The following is a 20,187-nucleotide window of genomic DNA, read 5'->3' as shown; positions in this document are numbered from 1 at the left end:
CAGGGAATCTTGCTGATGAGGGATCAAACCTGGACCTCCTGCACTGCAGGCAGATTCTTTACCATCTGAGTCACCAGGCAAACAAATGTATAGAACTTCCCAATGCCTTTTGCTAGACTCCAGCCCCCATTTCTTCCCATACTCCAAAAGCTCAAATGAGATAACTATGAAAATACTTCAAAGTGGATAAAGTCTTACAAAAATACTCCCCTTATGGCCAAACACCTGCTTATCCTTCAAAGTTCAGTTCTCAAATCAACCTTCTTCCACCAATCCTTTGCTAATCCCACCCCTACCATGATCTTGTCAATATTTGAACTCTTACTCCTTTGGGAGAGACATCTCTGAGAATCCGATAAAATCCATGAGTTGTCTCACATACACACATACTCTCACACAACTTTTGTATACAACTGCTGGAGGTTAATAAATAACTTGACACTCACCAGGGATCACAGACTAAGAACTCCTGCCCTCTACATTAGCGGGTCTAGCAATAGTAGTACATACAGCTCCCTAAAGGACAATTTGGAGTCAGGGAAGGGAGCACGTTTTCATTTATCACAGTGATTTTTGAGGGATGCTACTGGAATGAATGAACAGTGGCCAAGATATTAAATATCCTGCAATTCACAGAAGCGTATAAGCATAGGCTAGATACTGTGTGTGACACTCAGGACCATCCCCGTCCTTCTAAGGGCCCTGCTGTGTGACCAGGATAGGAAGCAAAGGAGAGTGAAAGACAGAATCCTCTCAGGGCTCCAATAAAGGTGGCAGTAGCTGCCTTGCAGGGCCTCCCACAGGGAGGTGTCAGGGAGCACTCCTGGGCCACAGGAAGAGGCAGCCCTGGCTTCCAGCCCTATCAGATCTTTACATAAAACCATATTCTTCATCCCACTTTTTCCCATCCAGTCCTTCCAACAACATTGAAACCAATTTCCAATTTTAAATATCTGTCTGCTTGAAACACCTGATGCTCAGGCTTCCTGAACTGAAGCCTGGTTGATGTAGCACACCATACAGAAACGTCCCCTAGTATCACTTTCAAATCTCCAACAGAAATAAAACCTACCACAAATATAAACTGCTAGTGCTGTAACATGTAACCATACGGAAAAGCTTTTACATCAAGTTATATGAAAAGGCCAATCATTTTAGAGACATTCACTGTGGATAAGGAAGCTTACCTGAATCCAAGACATTATGTCAAAATTACTGAATAATGTATTCACTCTCTCCATTCTGACTGCTCAATGGATCATAACGTTTCCAACCAAGCATTTTGTTGGGAAGGATATTGGTGCAGTGGCAAAATTACATCAAGAGCTATAAAACTAACAGCAAATATATAAGAGGGAAGATACAAAACTTCTTTTAACAGAGTTGAAACCAAACTCACTGTGTAAGGAATTTGCTATATAACTTTTCCATCACTGTATTTTGCTAATAAAATTTTAAAATAGCATTTAACAGTACTGCTGAAAGAAAGTGAAAGGTCAAAGTGTTTGTCAGTCGCTCAGTCGTGTCTGACCCTATGCGACCCCATGGACTGTAGCCTACTAGGCTACCCTCTCCTTGGAATTCTCCAGGCAAGAATACTAGAGTGGGTAGCCATTCCCTTCCCCAGGGGATCTTCCCAATCCAGGGATCAAACCTGGGTCTCCTGCACTGCAGGCAAGATTCGTTACCAACTGAGCCACCAGGGAAGCCCTATCGCCTATATTTTGAAAATTCTTAGAGCACAATGGTAAGAAATCTATGGCATGAAAAAAATGTTTAACTATGTATTTCTTTCCTGGTTGCCTGTTATCTTTCTCTTATTCTAATAAGAGAATTTGTGAGATTGGCTTCTGGGAAGAGGATTATGTAGTTTTGCCGGTAGTTGTTTTCCTCCGACTTACTCAGAGGTTAAAGCGTCTGCCTGGAATGCAGGAGACCCGGGTTCAATCCCTGGGTCGGGAAGATCCCCTGGAGAAGGCAATGGCAACCCACTCCAGTACTCTTGCCTGGAGAATCCCATGGAGGGAGGAGCCTGGTAGGCTACAGTCCATGGGGTCGCGAAGAGTCGGACACGACTGAGCGACTTTACTTACTTTACTTACTTTCACCTACTAAAGACCAGTGTATCCAAATACACTGAAGGACATGGTCCCTTCTGAATGCAGGAGACTGAAAATATGCCTCAACATGCTTTTGTGCTATTTCATCTCTATTCTAAACCATGTCATAACTTAGAGAATTGTCTTTATGTAACATTTATAATTAAGGCTCGGCTCATTTACATAAATATTATACTTCCTCATTTTCTCTGTTTCAATAGCTTATAATTTGCCTCATTATCCTTATTCCAATTATGGTGATTTCTTTCTTAAATCATGTACAAATGAGTCTGTTCTGTTATTACCTCTCCTAATACTAGATATTACCCAAGGGCCCACATTTAGCTCTGCTATTTCATTTTCCTGTACTTATATAGAATGGCTTCTTATCCTTTTCTTTTATCACCTCTCCCAAATCTAAATGAATCCATCAAAGTGAAAGTGAAATGAAAGTGAAGTCGCTCAATCGCGTCCAACTCTTTGCGACCCCAAGGACTTTACAGTCCATGGAATTTTCCAGGCCAGAATACTGAAGGGGTAGCCTTTCCCATCTCCAGGGATCTTCCCAACCCAGGGATCGAACTGGGGTCTCCTGCATTGCAGGTGGATTCTTTATCAACTGAGCTATTAGGGAAGCCCCAAGATGGGTATAAATGTTATAGTTTCTAGAGTATGTATTTATATGTTGAAATGAATATTATTTTATTATAAATTATTTTCCTTTTGTATCTTCTTTGTATTAGAATTTGGGCATTTTATTGATTTTTTAATCATGAGAATATATAATAACATTAACCATGAATTTCATTTTCATACATAAAGGAAGTATAACAAAATAAACTGCTGTAAAAGGTGGGATGATGGGTTTGAAATGGTTGAGAACCACTGCTATAGTGGCTGGAGATATATTAAATCCAGATGGAACTTGTCGGGTTGTTTACAGCCACTCAGGTATATCTTTCTTGCCTGGAGAATCTCCATGGATAGAGGAGCCTGGTGGGCTACAGTCCATGGGGTTGCAGAGTCAGACACAACCAAGTGACTAAGCACAGCACAGGTATATCTTATCTCTTCCGGTATATATAAAGTTCCTTAAAATAAAAACCCATACCTTATATTTTCTTAATTACTCTATCATATTGGCACATTTAAGAAAATCTCTCTTAAAGGTGAATGAATTCTTAACTATGGTTCTCGTCACTCCAAAAGAAAGAGCACCCCCAGAAGACACAAATGCTCTTTTCAGTGACTGTGTATTTCTGATGCTCACTTACAGTGAGTGCTCCTGCTCCATCTCAACACCAGTGCCATTCAAGGCACAAGGCCTGCAGTCTGATGTTGGCCTGAAGTCAACACTTTACAATGGAATTTTTAAAAGCAGAATTATATATATGTGAAGAGAAATAAAGGAAGTAGCAACATTTCAGACTGGTCACAGCAGTAAAGAGGTACAAGAGGCTTCACAAAAATTATTGTTTTATGGATCTATCACAAGTGATGCTTGGGCTTTCCAGGTAGCGCTAGTGGTAAAGAATCTGCCTACCAATGCAGGAGACATAAGAGAAGCAGGTTCAGTCCCTGGGTTGGGAAGATGCCCTGGAGGAGGGCATGGCAACCCACTTCAGTATTCCTGCCTGGAGAAGCCCATGGACAGAGGAGCCTGGGGGGCTAGAGTGATGAGATCGAAAAGAGTCGGACACAACTGAAGCAACTGAGCGTGCACACAGGCACAAGCGATGCTTATGACGATAAACCATACAAGTGACCTTGTCTTTTAGATATAAGCATTTATTAAAAGCCAAAAATGATTTACGCACCTCTATTTCCCAGAGTGCTTTAGAGCTGGTTGCAGAAGTGGCTGACTGACGCAAGGTTGTACGAAGGAAAATATGCTGCTTTTTCTCATATTCATCACAAGTCAGAAACTTCTCTTGTTCCGCATGGAACAATCGAACAACATCACCCTAGAAAAAGAGGCAAAAAAAACCCCTGTATTTCCTTTGCTGTATGGGCTCTGTGACCACCTAGAGGAGTGGGAAAGGGTAGGAGATGGGAGGGAGGTATGTATGGGGACCTATGTATGCCTATGGCTAATTCATGTTGATGCGTGGCAGAAATGAAACCATTATTGTAAAGCAATTATCCTTCAATTAAAAATAAATGAAAAACTGTATTTTCAACAAAAGTTTGATCAAACAGACGTAAGAAGTAGGTGACTCTGTAGGTTTTTGATACTCTGGGCCCTTCTGTAAACATTTGGCTTTTAATGATTATGTATACATTTCCAAATATAGGAAGGAAAACTCAACATGAGTTTTAAGGTTTACAGTCACATTCTAAACTTCAAACACAGTGAATACATAGGTTTTGCATCTAGAAGCTCAGTAAGACAGCCTTCAATTCTTCCAGCAAATGTTCTACATAACATACTTACTCCTTTTAGTACATCTTCTCGATAGGAACTGTATTTCATGAATAGAGTGATTTTCCAGCTAGTGTTGCAATTAACAGCATTCACCTATTAATGAAGAGATGTTAAGTTATAAGACTGCAGGTTCCATTTTATACCATGAATTATTACTTCAACTAGAGGAAGGAGAAAAAAGAATAACTTTGGGCAATGGGGTATGTATGTCAAAAAATATCTTCAAAGGACCATTCAAAATCCATAGGTATCTTAGCAATAATAACTAGCATAAACTGGGCTTATGCTTATGAAAACAATGAAAGAAAGTACAAGATTTATTTTTCTTCTCATGATAAAAATCAACAAATTCACTTCCTTTCCTCCCAAACTTACCTCTTTACACCCTGGATTATCGAGTAGTTCTATGTTGCTGGCATGTAGTGGCTGTCCTGCATTCACGGGCATCAAAACAACTTTATCTCCAACAACAATCTGGAAATCAGAATTAAGTTGCAACTGAGACACTGCATGGATCTGTGGTGATATATTTGATGCTAAAAATAAGAGTCTTCATTATTGACCTAATATTTGACCTGTTTATCAAATTTTAGGTCAATTCTTTTCTCTTCAAGGTGAAATATCTTCTGATAAATGACTATATAATCATGTCCCACAGGGCCTATAAGTGTGGATTCATAAAGCTGGTGTAGATTTTTTTTCTTTTGCTTGGCATGTGGGATCTTAGCTCCCTGACCCAGGATCAAACCCACGCCCCTTGTGGTAGAAGCGTGGAATCTTAACCACTGGACTGCCAAGGAAGTCCCTAGATTCTTTTCTTATTGGTCTGCCATTTCAGTTAGAGCTTTCTTAATGTCAGTAATTAGGTCAGCATCCCTCCACAGTGGTCTAATGCCACGTACACAGGAGCTATCAAGAATAAATGCATCTGCCACAAAACAAGAATCTGCCTAAACATTAAAACCACTTCACGTGCAAGCAGGGAATCTTATACATTTGTATTTGCTCTAAATTAAAAACAAATCTACTATATTTGATCTTCCCCATAGTCTCAGAACTTTAATAAACGTTCTAATCTCATCTGGATTCAGAAAATGAAGAATCTGGTATGACCCTGTAGGAACACATTTATAGTTTGGGCCTTGGGCAACTGGTTCACTTTTATCTTAAACATCTAATACTAACAGTGTTCCTTAAACCTGGTGCTCATTTGTAAATAAAAATTAAAATTAATTATGGGAAAAGTGCTCTAAAGAAATAGGTCAAAGTTGATCTTTTTATTAACAATGTCTGCTTGATCTTTAAGTGTCTTTATTCATCACTCAGATTTTGGGGAAACAAAGCTGTGCTTTTCTTAATGATAATAGTGAACAGTTATAGTTATTAAAGTTACTTTTGTTAAGTTCCACTAGAAGATTTACTACTGTAGTACCCTCACTCTTCTTCACAGAATTGCTCACTTCAGAAATGAAAATCAATACCTTCCCTTTGCACATTGCATATCAACTAAATATTAGAATAGCCTAGTAGATAACTGAAAAACAAATTAGGACTGAGACAATAAAAACAGATAAAACGTCTTCTCCCTGGATCTGAATCTAGACTAAGACTTTAAGGAGCATAATTTCACATTTGCAATGTCAATAAATTATATACAAGAGTCAACATTCACCTACAGTACTGTTGTCACAAACTACACCTGGAGATTCAAATATGATAGAGAAGCCATAAGCTCATTAATCGAGCAAAAGAAGATTATTCTTTGGTTTGCAGGAATAGCTTCTGTTATTTACAGGACTAGTCTCTATTCACCATCCTGCCTTTCAAGTCCATAATCAGGTGGAGGCTGTGATTCAGAAAGAACGATTACAGAAGCTCTTTATTATGTCCAGATAAGGAAGAAATCATTTAGAAACTGTGTTAAGTGAGAGGATGAAAGGGCAGAACTGGGCTATGTTTGTGTAAAACACGGAGAGTAGGAGTATACGCATAAGAAATCATCCCAGTGGTTAACTGTGAAAAAGAGAAGAGGGAACTGGGAACATGGGAAAAAGGATTAAAAAGAGACTTCTCCCTATATATCTTTATATTGTTTTCTATCTTTGAATCATGAATTGGTATCTATTTTAAGCAATTAAATTATAAACAAAATAAACAAAAATCAACATCACAGACATATTTTCAACACCTCCCTCAAAAAACAAAAACATATGTTATTGCACATGACACCAAGCCAACTCCAAGTCTCAAAATCACGTAGAAGCCTGAGTAGTCTTCCATTCTACAGACACCGGAACTGGACACTACACTCTGCCAATACTACATCTGGTCTTCCAATTTCCTAAAGAACAGTTAGATTTGGTTCACTATCCTTCCTGTCTGTACTATATAAATACGAGCCAATTAGTTGCTAAATATAGTGACATATTTTAGCTATATATTTCTAATTAAAAGAATACTTTTGGTTGCACCTATAGTCAGTGCTCTAAGTCTCACTATTTTACCATAACTTTCTGTAAGCTTTGGATCAATCCCTATATTAGTTTTACTTCAAAACAATAGCTGTAAAGTCTTCTATAACTTTAAGAGACTAGTCATATAGCCAAAATGTCACCAACTTCAAGGACTCATAAGTGTGGTATTCATAAGGAGAATCTAACATTATCTCACTAATTTTCAGGTCCTAGGTCTTGTTGTTGACAATGGTTACTTTGATCACACATGATGAATAAAACTGACAAATGAAATGGACAAGATGCTAATCATAAGATATAAAAAGAACAGTAAGAAGTGCTAAGAATAACACAAACGTGTGTAAAAAGTAGTCTCTATTCTTGAGGAATTCTTATCTATTTAGATAACTTGGTAAATCTGGTAGTATTTTCAGAAGAGTGCAGGCATGGAGCCTGATCCACTGACAGGGGAAGAGGTCCTCTGAGAAGCCATATATTTAATACAGAACTTGAGGATGACATCATTTTCTGCCATATCACGTTCACCCTAGTGCACACACATTTTAAAAAACTGCAATTGCAAAAGCATTTCTGCCGATTTTATGTAACAGCCATGGAAGATTCATGCTGGGATTTTACTGAAAATAAAGAGGAACACAATACCACCAGCAGCCACCCTTCTTTTGAAGTGGCACCTGGTGTGAAAAGAACACTACAGTAGAAATCAAAACAACAGGGATCGAGTCCCACCTTCTCTGAAATTCCAAGGAGTCTAGGTTTTCAAGAATGAAATCTGCTTGCTCTTTAAAGAGGCTCTTTCCCTAAGGGTTGTTTTTCTTCTTCCTGATTGAAAGAAATATCTGACCTTTTCTCCCTTTTAAAATCTACTATCAAGGTATAGAACCAATGTCTTCTTAGAACAAGTTGAAGATGAAAAATTAACTACTCCATCAAGGGAAGATAAACAAAAATAAAATATTTATGTACTCTGTTCAAAGCTGTCCCCAGTGACTTTCTGAGCAACAACAAGCATGGATATCTACACAGCTAAAAGTTGAGAGATACATGAAACTATTTTTCCCCCAAAATTATCTACCCTGAAATTCTATAAAATATATGACAGAGATGGCCTTAAACAGTAGAAACTACTGATTTTTGAGGAGATGAGCACTTTTCCCTCCAGCCTATCATCAGCCTCAGTCTTACATTAGCTTTCAGTCACTGAACATCTTTTGGGTAGTTATAACCTAAATTGCAACTTAACTAATTAGTAAATAATAAAATAGAAATTTTGAAACATGTATACTATCATGTAAGAAACGAAGTGCCAGTCTATGTTCGATACAGGATGCTTGGGGCTGGTGCATGGGGATGATCCAGAGGGATGATATGGGGTGGGAGGTGGGAGGGGGATTCAGGATTGGGAGTTCGTATACACCTGTGGTGGTTTCATGTCAATGTATGGCAAAACCAATACAGTATTGTAAAGTAAAATAAAGTAAAAATAAAATTTAAAAAAAAAGAATAAAAAAAAATAAAAGCCCTTTAAATCTGGCAATTTCTTCCTTTTAGTTTAATGTTTTTTTTGAAAAATCTACAGTCTTATACAGTCACAGAAATGAACAGAATTTGTATCCTGTTGTTGTGTGAAAATTGTATAAATCTTAATTATGTTGAATCGGTTCATAGTGCTCTTCAGGTCTACTATATCTCTTCTACTTTTCTGTCTATTCATTCTACTAATTTCTGAGAGTTTGATACTGAAACTCCAACCAAAAAAATCTTAACTTATCTACTTAAAAAATAATTGTAACATACAGTGGAAATAAAGGTAACTTGGTTCTGTATTTTCCAAGTCTCCAGTAAATGTTATCATACTTTCATAATTTAAAAATTTTTTATTAAAAATTGCTTCAAAAAATCAATAGTAATTAAACCACTTGTTATGAAATGACAGGGTTTCCAACTGCCTTCAATAAAATACAGTACACTTGTATTTTAGAAAAATGCTACCTATTCCTAAGGAGGAAAATGAGTATTATGATACAATTATTTTCATGGAAATAAAGGTCTATGGATGTGCTTATGCTTTCACAGCAACCTTAATCACACACAAAAGCTACAGTGGTGAGCAAAAACAGTGAGCTATTTCAGCAAAAAGCAATGTGTAAGGTTGTTTTAGCCATGCTTTATGGAGCACATCTATATAAGGAGGATCTCTATTTTGCACATAACAATTATACTATCCACTTTAACCAAGATGGAGTGCTTGGGTGGTAGGTTGTTCCCCGTCCTGCAATCCAGTCCAGCTAATTATTTGAAATAGTTCATTACAGTCAACTCTCTTTGATCCTCTAAAGACATTTGAAAGTAGGGAAAGGAATATAAGATGAAAAATTAGATAGGATGAATTAATAAAATCATCCTTATTATAGCTTATTGACAAGGAGCATTTGGAGCTTACTGTTCGGCATTCAGTCATGCCCAACTCTTTGTGACCCCATGAACTGTAGCCCACCAGGCTCCTCTGTCTATGGGGATTCTCCAGGCAAGAATACTGGAGTGGTTGCCATTCCCTTCTCCAGGGGATCTTCCCGACCCAGGGATCAAACCCGGGTCTCCCACATGGAAGGTAGATTCTTTACTATCTGAACCATGAGGGAAGTCCATAAAGGCATTTGGGAGTAGGGAAAGGAATAGATGAGATGAAAAATTAGATAGCATCAATTAATAAAATCCACACTAATCTCAAGGCCCCAATTTATCCAATGATTTCATTCCATTCCTTTAGAGCTTGAGCTCAGCTTTTGTTTGTTTTCATGCTTAATTTTCACTGACTACCTGCAAACAGGGACCTTACTCAGTGAGGGGGGCTGGAGAAGTATTTTAAAACAGGGCATCCAAAGATACAGGTTGTTGTTAAGCTGCATGACCAGTCCCTGAATAATTGAGAGTTGACTGTAATTAACTACCTACTGAAATTAAAATATGTCATGCTCACAGCAAACATCACTTGATGCCAAAAGGAAAAAGAAAATAACTTTTTTTCAAGGAATCCAAAACAAGTTTAAAGTGCATTACATTCCTGCATGCCATGCTTCTCCCAAACCTTACCGAAGGAGGATATCATCAGCTAATCTATTAACCAAATTAAACCATGAAGCTTGTAACCTGTGGAGTTGAATTTGGACTTCAAAATTCACTGGAAAAATAGATTTATTACAATATAAGACATTTCTAAGACAAGAAACAGCCAATACATTTAAAAATATTATTACAGTATTGATTGAGAAAACTGTCAGAATAATAAGACTTTAACATTGCTTTCAATTTTTGTTAATTTTTTTTTAATTTTAACTATTTTTATTGATCACCTGACCCAATATTTGTATTCTATTTACAAAATTTATTGAGTACTTGGTGTCAACCAGAATTTATTAAGAATCTCCCACATGCCAGGACTGTCACCTGCTACTTCATCTATTGCACACAAAAATATCTAACTTTTGATCCTATTGAATCATCACACGTAATTTTTATTTTCTCTACTCCATAAAGCAGCATAAAAATATACTGCAACTACTAAAATTCATATGATATAACATATTTAAGTACTGTCATCAATGAGTCACTGCCAATCATTACATTACACATCTCCTCATATATTACACATCTATTAAGTTGTACAGATTGTAAACAAATGGCCACTGAGCCAATAAATGACATATTGTCATGATTTGCTGTGTTACTCTGTAAATTCAAAGGAATAAACTCCATCTCCTAACACAGCTTTTCTATACAGCCACACTCCCCCCTGAATAAGGCCGAGAAGCAAACTCTGCTTCTTTCTCCCTTAAAAGTCTCAGTCAATATTTTAATGTTAAATTCTTTCACAAAATTCTGGCCGGAAAATGATTTTAAATCAATCTGATCTTAGTCTTTTTATGATTCCCGAGCACAATCTGTACTATAAATAAATGCTTTTAACCTATTAAAGAAATTAACATAAAATAATACATTGAAACTTGAAAACTATCTTTCCTTTCTTCGCATTTTTTGGATTCGCCATTATTAAGAACCAACATCTTCAAGAACGCACGTTTTTCTCATCTTAGAGCTACATACATTGTCACCCTCGCTTCTCAGCTTCCAGAAGGGATGAATATAAAACCAAGACCCTTCATTTCCCGCAGCATCCAAGGACACGCGCATGGCATTCTTCTCCAGTAAAGCAGGTAACCTCTTGTTGACAGTCAGATACTTGTTGCTTTTTATATGCAGTAGCTGTAGGAAAAAGTTAGGGATTACTGCCTTCATTCTTTGATCTCCTCTGTTCATTACACATATGTGTTTATATTTATATCACATACCCACATAACACGGCTCAGGGGAGAGAGTAAACAAAGAAGCTCTTTGCAGACTCACCATCTATCCAAGTTGACTTTCTCTGGGTTCCTCCTCACCTCCATCCCCAGTGCTGTTTCATACGAAGTGAGCACATAAGGGAAAAAAACTAAGGACACGTCCCTGAATGATTTTCATCTACTGATAAAAAATAGGATAGACCCAGGCTTTCCAAAAGAGACCAGGATGTTACTCCCAACTACGGGGTTGGCCAATATGTTTATTCAGGTTTTCATAAGACATTACAGAAAAGCCTGAATGAACTTTTTGACCAACCCAACATATTCTTTCTCAATTCCTGCCCGGCCACAAAATCAAACTATATTAAAGGATAAGAAAGGAACTGGAATAAGGCATCAACCCACTTCATATTATTAACCACCCCTGCCTAAAACCAGCCCTCATCCCCCTGTGTGAGGAGACCAGCTGCTCGTCCCAAACAACCTCTGCCACTCCCACAAGAGGACATGATCCCGCTCCTTCTCAGATGAAGGCGGGAGCACCACTGCTGGGCTTATTTGGATCCCATGGGCAAAACCTTTCCAAGACATTATTCTGAGTAGGAAAACTGAAACAAATAACCTTCCTGTCTACTATCCCAATCATTAAAAAAAAAAAAAACAAATGGTCGCTTTAACATCCACAAAATAAGAAGGAAATTATCTCAGAAATTTCCAGTGAAATCAGTGAAAACCCTCAGGTGCCAACTCCAGTCCTTTTGGAATCCACCCTGTTAAGAGGGTGTGGCTCAGCCCTTAACACTTCGGGAAACATGTGCATGTCAGATTGTGGACAAGAAACATAAGCTCTGCTTGCTGGCACTTCATATGAAGCAAAACTTGGTTAAGAGAAACTTTAGTTATGGAGGACCACCCAAGGGACATTCAGCCACAGGTAACACACAGTCTATTATGGGATTAACTTGTAAGAACCAGGGAGTCACAGACCCAGGGCTCTCCTCTTGCCCCATCAGAGAATTGTTCTGTTGGTCCCGTGCTCTGGCACTTGGCCACTGGCCAATAAAACATCAGGGGATGTTATTTTTTGAAACAGCTCTAAGAAACACCTCATTGTAGCGTTTATGGTAAGGAAGTTGTTAGGGCCATTGTTTACTATATTAAACAGTGTCCTCTTTATGAGAGCTCTTTGGAGAAACAGTTCTCTGGTCCTCTTCCTGAGAATGTTTGTGCTTCCAAACTTCTGACTTAGTTCTCTGTACTAGCCTTCTACTAATATGTAAATATCACAATATTTCACATGGCCTTATACCTAGACAAGCAACAAAAAGGCTTCAACTCAAAGTTTACCAGTCTTTACAACATGGATATGATAAACATGCCTCACCTTTGACTTCACTTTATTCATGCAATCAGTATTTTCCCTTTGATCCAGTTACCTTATTTATTTCTATTTTATCTTGTTATGTGAAAGGTATTTTTGAAAATGCCTTGCATTCTTTTTGGAACAAGGTTGGGGCATATATTAACAACTATCCAAGTAAAAAATTATAAGATCTAGTGAAGCACAAGGAAGAAATGCTGCTGAAATAAATCAGTGTGAATACTAATTGAAATAGAAGATATAATAACTCAAGGACAGTACAATTTGAAAACTTTCCTCCCTACAAAATTAAAAGATAAAGCTTCATATGTTACATGTTTAGTCTCATTAATTCTAAAAGACTATTTTATTACAAGCTTTCCCCATCTTCTTCCTTTTGATTTAATAATTTGTGTAATTCATCTAGATAAGCTCATTTCTTTATGTGTACACACTGGATTTATTCATATAGAATGACGTGCTAAATATCAACTGAAAATATCACACTGTATAATTTTGACCGAAGAACAAACTATTGTAGCCCCCAATTTTAATGCAGGTTGGCATTCCTACCAAATGCAAATTATCGATAAAATATTCATCTCCTTTATACAAAAATAAATAGACACTTACTTGTATAACATTACTGTATTTCACAATTTCTCCCAATAGCTTCTTATTCTCTGATTCATTTTGTTTTTGTTCCAGTTCTGCAGCATGCTATAAAGTGATTATCAAATATTTACTGTGAAACCATAACAAATAGAGCACAATAGCTGACACAGAAAAAAAGGTTTATTTTAGGAACAAAGAATACAATCAAGACTAAAATAGGCAGATTGCTTTAAACTTGTTGCTTAGGGAGAAGTGGGGCAGTAACTAAATCTATGATTATAATGTGTGACAATTCTCTCAGTTTAATGCTGAAATGTAGCCTAAAATATACTGATATGCTCTTATGTTAGAAATTTCAGAAAAAGGACTAAGCAGTTTGGTCTTAAAAAATTATTTTCAGAAGGAATATTGCTAGAGAAGCCAAACAGACAAATTTCAAAAGCTTCAAAATACAGCTTCAATTCTAAAAGTAACAGGAATTTTAATAACAAAGTCTTATTAAATTTACACAGAGTCCAAATCAGAAACAATAGACTTTCAATTTTTTTCTGATAGTCTTTCAAAAGAAAATGGGTACTATGTCAAGTAAAATATAACTGGATTTGATATTCCTGCAGAGATTCTGAATTGGTTTTCAGTGTGATGTGAATATCTGAATTGGTCTGGCACACCCTAATAAACAGGAAGAAATACAATACCTACACACCAGGAAATCAGAAGTCATACACGGATTAGAAAGACTTAAACGTCCTTTCCACTTTCAGCGTGTTGCCACATCTGTTCTGGATCTGAATGTATTGCGGGAAATCACCAAGCTATGGAATAGACCTTTTGTTATTGTTGTACTTGTTCTATCTTAAGCCAGAGAGATGGAAGGCTAGTCCTTACCTGTAACTTCTTCAGCAAGGCCGCCTCTGTGTGGTTCCCTTGTTTAGCTTGCTTGGCTTTCCAATATTGCTTCTGAGCAGAATATCGGTTCATAGGGCACACCTTAAAGAGGCAGTCTATGACAAATCAACAAACGAAAACACTGTAACTAAGGAGACCAGCATTTCTTAGATTTCCCTTATAGCTGAGTATTAGAATCTCGAATGTCTGCATATAAATAACATTTAAACATCATTTAGCCCATACTCAGGTGAATTCTTAAATTCTACCCATAACACTGCTTTTCAAATAATTATTTAGTCTGTTAAAATACCACCTTTTTCATTTGGTTAGGGTTTTTAAAAGAAACCATAGCTAATGTGATTTATAAAGAAACCAAACCAATGTAAACATTATTAAGCACTTCTTAATTATAATGCGGTACCTGGTCTTAGAAAGTCAGAACCAGATTAGTGTCTTTCCTTGCCTTATCTGACTTTGTACAATCAATTACTTATTCATGGTATGTATCTTTGACAGTCAAAAGTGATGGAAGAAGTAGAAACAATCACAGCAATCAAGCAATCGCATCTCAGTCATCTATTCCCCAAGGTTACACATATCTAGGGTGAACATGGTGTGGAAATCTGAGATGCAGTATGTTATAATGATTGTACTGCATTGTTATAAGGGAAAAACAAAGCAAAACAAAAAACTAAGATTATACTCTACTACTAAATATTAAGTTAGAAAATCATAGTGTAATAATATAGTGATATCTCTAAGTGGAAAAACAAATTTTTTCTGTTTAAAGAGGAAAATGGAAGTTTGCCTGAACCCTGCTTTTATTTGTTAGTGATTCTGTATGTTTGTGGAATGGATTACAATCTAGAATATAGGTCAATGCCCAATATTCTATAGTAAAGGAGTATTGTCACAAAAGATCCAAACATTATTTTTATTTATCTCACAAAAATTTGTAAAACTTCTATATAATAAATTAACCTTGCTTTGACTGATGTGTTAATGTTCACATTCATTTTCATTTTTCAAATACATTTCCAAAGATACAATTCAGTCAACTCAAATGTCAACTTTAGGCACATTATTGACTATATTTTATATATATATATATATGCTCATTCTATTATTCTCTTTAAAATTAAGTGTAGAATTAAATGAGATGATCGCTTTTCTTTTTCATATACTTTTGTTTATTTATTTTTGGCTGCACTGAGTTTTTGTTGCTGGGCTCGGGTTTTCTCTGTTGCAGTGAGCAGGGACTGCTCTTCATTGTTGCACACAGGCTTCTCATCGCAGTGGCTTCTCTTGTTGTGGAGCACAGCCTTCAGTGGTTGCAACACATGGGTTCACTAGTTGCAGATCAGGGTTCCAGAGCACAGGCTCCGTAGTTGTGGTACACGGGTTTAGTTGTTCCGTGGCATGTGGGGTCTACCCGGACCAGGGGTCAAACCCCTGTCCCCTGCATTGGCAGGTGGATACCTATCCACTGCACCACCAGGGAAGTCTGAGACAATCTCTTTTCAAATCTCTCTTTTGGTTCTAACGGCACACATGATCAAGAAATATTACTGTAAGTTACTTAAGGAAGTTTTAAAACTCAGAAGAAAAAATGACTTTTTTCTATAGCTTGTAATTAGAAATAATAACAAATTCTATTGATTGCTTCCCCTCTATACATATACACCTATAGAAAACATTATTAACTTCTGGTCTAAAAGTTATTGATGTGGATGAGTAAATATTTTATAAGTAGCAGAAAACAGACACCTTCTAACTGCTCAAAGTAGGTGGAAAGACTGTCATAATTAAAGCAGGAGACAGGAATCCTCACCAGGCACAAGCATGTGAAACCCAAATAACTAGATTTAAAACCTGTTTTCCTTGGCAGCATAGGTTGATAACCCCTAGGAACTATTCCTATATATTAGTATCTACAAAGAGAATATACAAGTTTTACAAGCACGCATACCAAGGTTGTTTAGTGATATCTCCAAAAGAGTACTCCCTAAGTAACACAGCAGACTGCTTTAACTGTCCTATATTAGGCAAAAATACAAGTCTATATTTAAGTAGAACTTAACTCCATAATCTACAATCTCTACTTCTGACTACCTTCATCTATGAAGAAAGAAAAAAAAAAAAGGGTTCTCCATTACTTCAAATCCCTAGTTAACTCCATTAGGAAATAGTCTTTTGACAAAGAAATTATTTTTTTCCTAAATTCTAGACCACCACAGGAGCACTCCTAATAAATGGTATCCTTGGGTAGCTAGCAAAGAAACTGTCACAGTCCTCATCGTCATAGCCAAAGCGATTGTGATGCATCCAGTCAAACATCCAGCCAACTACGGTTGACCAGTAGGCTGTGCCTCTGGGTGTGAGGACTCAGACCCTGTCCTCAGAAAGCTCTCCATCTAGTGGGTGAAACAGGCATTGACTGTGTGATGAATTTTCACAATGAGGCTCTGGAGAAGGTGCTATGGGCCTCAAAGACCCAAGAGCCCATTCACATTGTTTAGGGGGATCCAGAAAAGTCTTCCGGAGAAGAAGACACAAGTTAAGTGTTAAAGAATCTATACTAATTCAGCATGTTGGCAAGAAGGTTCAAATGCTCAGGGGTTGCAGGGTCGAGGGAGGGGGTGGGGGGGGGGGGTATCTCAAACAGAGTCCATGCCAGTCCAAGGGCAGAGAAGCAGAATGTCCAGGGACCTACCAATTGGTCAAGAAAATGACATTCCAGGCTGTGAAATGAAATCGGCAACACTGGCTGAAATCTGGGTCTGCAGGGTGCCATGTTTTAGGTTAGGAGTATGCTCTCTCCCCCAGGGAAAACACCCTATTCTTAGGGTTTTCAGCTCTTACAGCACGTGGGGGATGACATAAACAGCAAGATGAGAAGCCCAGCATGAAAGTCCACTGCCAGGTTGATCAGAGATAGGGAGGATCTAGGCCTATGGGAGTTTTAGGGTAGCTGCAGATTTAAAAAGAAAGCAGCAGAACCAACAGGCTTAGTCTTACCTATTAGTGCGGGGTGGGGAAGGGTGAGGGAGAGGGAAAGTGAGGTTAGTCTAGCTGACATCCTCCCACTCTGGTTGAGACACTAAGGCTTAGATTTTCAAAGCCCTTTCCATTTTCAGAGCCTCAGCTGTTTAGTTCTCCTCAGCCACCTTCCCCAGGAGGCAGCTCATTTTGTAAATAATTGAAGTGTTTCTGTGGGTACCATCATCACAGGACTATTCTGGTTGACAGGAAGAAGCCTAGGGCATTCAGACCTCTGTAAAAATGATGTTGGTGGTAACAGTGATGGGTGTGTGTGTGTGTGTGTGTGTGTGTGTGTGTGTGTGTGTAACTCTCCCTCTACCTCCTTTAGAAAATATTTTTTAAAATCTGTTCTTGGGCTAGTCACGTATTCTGTCTGATTTTAAATTTACTGCACAATAAAGGTGGTAATAATACTTGCCACACCTAATTCACAGGGCTGCTGAGATGAGAAAAAAAAAACAGAAAATCTGTGAAATTACTCTGTGAACTTTAAAGTCCTATAATAAGCATTAAATGTAAGGTATTATTATTAACATTGCTCCATTCATTCAGCAGTAGCTTTACTAAGATTAAGAAGTGACTAAACACTTCCAGAGCTCTCAGCAAAGAGCTTCCAAAAGTAGAGCTCTCAGATTAAACCCAAACGTAACCCCAAAATGTCAAATTCATGACAAGGTGTTCACCCCTTCATTGATGTCACAGTCTCAGACGCCACAATGTGTCTTTGTATACAGTTCTTGAATTCCCAGAAAAAGCACGGCAAGAAGTAGAGGGTAAAGTCTCCACTACCATGTTCAGTTCAGTTCAGTCGCTCAGTCGTGTCCGACTCTTTGCAACCCCATGAATCGCAGCACACCAGGCCTCCCTGTCCATCACCAGCTTCCTGAGTTTATCCAAACTCATGTCCATCTAGTCAATGATGCCATCCAGCCATCTCATCCTTCTCCTCCTGCCCCCAATCCCTCCCAGCATCAGAGTCTTTTCCAATGAGTCAACTCTTCGCATGAGGTGGCCAAAGTACTGGAGTTTCAGCTTTAGCATCAGTCCTTCCAATGAACACCCAGGATTGATCTCCTTTAGGATGGACTGGTTGGATCTCCTTGCAGTCCAAGGGACTCTCAAGAGTCTTCTCCAACACCACAGTTCAAAAGCATCAATTCTTCAGTGCTCAGCTTTCTTCACAGTCCAACTCTCACATCCATACATGACCACTAGAAAAACCATGGCCTTAGTATCTTTTAAAATATGCAGAAGCAATAACTAGCACCAGCATGGGTACAGCCTTGACAAAAAGCCTTCCTTTCTCTTTGCTGGTGGCTCAGCTGGTAAAGAATCCACCTGCAATGCAGGAAACCCAGGTTTCAATTCCTGGGTTGGGAAGATCCCTTGGAGAAGGGAATGGCCACCCACTCCAATATTCTTGCCTGGAGAATTCCATGGACAAAGGAGCCTGGTGGGCTACATGGGCTCACAAAGAGTCAGACATGACTGAGCAACTAACACTTTCTTTGGCATGCAGGAATCCAGACCTATCTATCCACTCTCACTACCCTCCTCAACCTGCTTCCAGAACTCTGGAGCCCCTTCGTCTGCTCATTCTCTAAACTTAAAAATGTATATACTGGTAGGAAAAAAGACCTCAGGGAGTTTTCTAATTACAAAGCTATTTAGTGTCATTTATTAACTAGGTAGCAACAATCTCTAGCATTTCAAGACTCAAAGCATACTTTAAAAAAAGAAAAAGGCAAGGTTTGCTTCATAAAGCAAACATCAAAAGCATAGCTAAGTAATTATAAGCAAGTAATTCAAGTTAAATTAAAAAAAGAAAAAAAAACTTAACCTAAAGATCTAAGGCCAGCAATTTTTGCAGAATTATAGAAGGTAAAGAAATGCTAGAAATCTGACTAAACAGGCTATGTTCAGTCAAGCAATATTGTAAAAAAAAGAAAAAAAAAGTCTTAAAATTGGAACATTTATTTTAAAACCATGGAAGGAAATCAAACCTCCTGGAAGTGTTCACATTAAACTGAAAGATCTGCTGGTATCTTAAACCTTCTAATAAATGTTCATGGAGGGAAGAAATATGAAAGCCATTTAAATGGTGTGGAGCATGTATTCCTCAGTATGGAACACTGTAAATCAAAGAACTAACCTTCCCAAGCGACTTCATGTGCATCTGGAAGGAAACCAGTCTAAATTTCTACTCACAATACCTCACTAAATAGTTCTCAAATGTTTTGCTTTGTACAGATACAAGTGCTTCCTAAAATACAAGGCAGCTTTTGCACCCCAGAAACGTTCTGTAGGACTCTATTCTAGGTTATTATACATGAAGTTCAAGTTATGTAGTAGCCAACAATTTCCCTTGGTAATGGGGGAAAGAAAACTGTTTCATTTCTTCTCCCTCCATGAGATGTCATAAGATTTAAATGAGGCAAAACATTAAACCATCAGCAAATGGGTGTCACAAAGCAGGCATTCAACAAATGGCTCTTTCATGGAAGCCTGTAAAATTACCTCATGCTGATTACAGAGAATGTGGCTGCCAAGGGCTTTATTATCTCCACATGGAGAAAGGTGGGGAGGGAGAGCCTCTGAGCTTCTCCTGTTTTTAATATAAACCGGATGGAGCAGAGTTCCATGAAGACAACAGGCCCTTCCCAATGATAAAACGGAAAGTGGTAACAAAACTCTCCCCAGGGCCAGGGACAGGCAGATGAGGTGTGACTGGATGCCAGCAATTAGAATTAACAGTTGGTCAGAGAGAGGTACACATTCACTGGCCAAAAATATAACTGTAGCTCTCTTCTTGCTTTTCAGTTTCTCTAAGAAATGTATCCTGAAATACAGTGTGTTTAAAGAACTCTTTAAGTTTAAAGTATGTTTTTTTTAAAGGAGTCTGTTTTGTTTTGTTTATGCGTGGAAATTTCAAACCAAA

The 20,187-nt window shown here is 37.9% G+C and overlaps 1 protein-coding gene across 1 annotated transcript in view; it reads right to left on the bottom strand.

Moving 5' to 3' along the window:
- Positions 1-20,187, bottom strand: part of ITPR2 (inositol 1,4,5-trisphosphate receptor type 2) — a 592,637-nt gene that overhangs the window by 455,113 nt on the left and 117,337 nt on the right. The window contains exons 3-8 of the mRNA XM_052640930.1: positions 14,205-14,320; positions 13,335-13,421; positions 11,103-11,261; positions 4,900-4,998; positions 4,534-4,617; positions 3,917-4,063 (exon numbers count right to left, since the gene is read on the bottom strand). Of these exons, the coding sequence (XP_052496890.1) occupies positions 3,917-4,063; positions 4,534-4,617; positions 4,900-4,998; positions 11,103-11,261; positions 13,335-13,421; positions 14,205-14,320 (692 nt within the window). The remainder of the gene's footprint in view (positions 1-3,916; positions 4,064-4,533; positions 4,618-4,899; positions 4,999-11,102; positions 11,262-13,334; positions 13,422-14,204; positions 14,321-20,187) is intronic.

The sequence above is a fragment of the Budorcas taxicolor genome, chromosome 5 (assembly GCF_023091745.1).
Source record: "Budorcas taxicolor isolate Tak-1 chromosome 5, Takin1.1, whole genome shotgun sequence".
Lineage (NCBI taxonomy): Eukaryota > Metazoa > Chordata > Mammalia > Artiodactyla > Bovidae > Budorcas > Budorcas taxicolor.
This window is presented reverse-complemented; position numbering and strand designations above follow the sequence as displayed.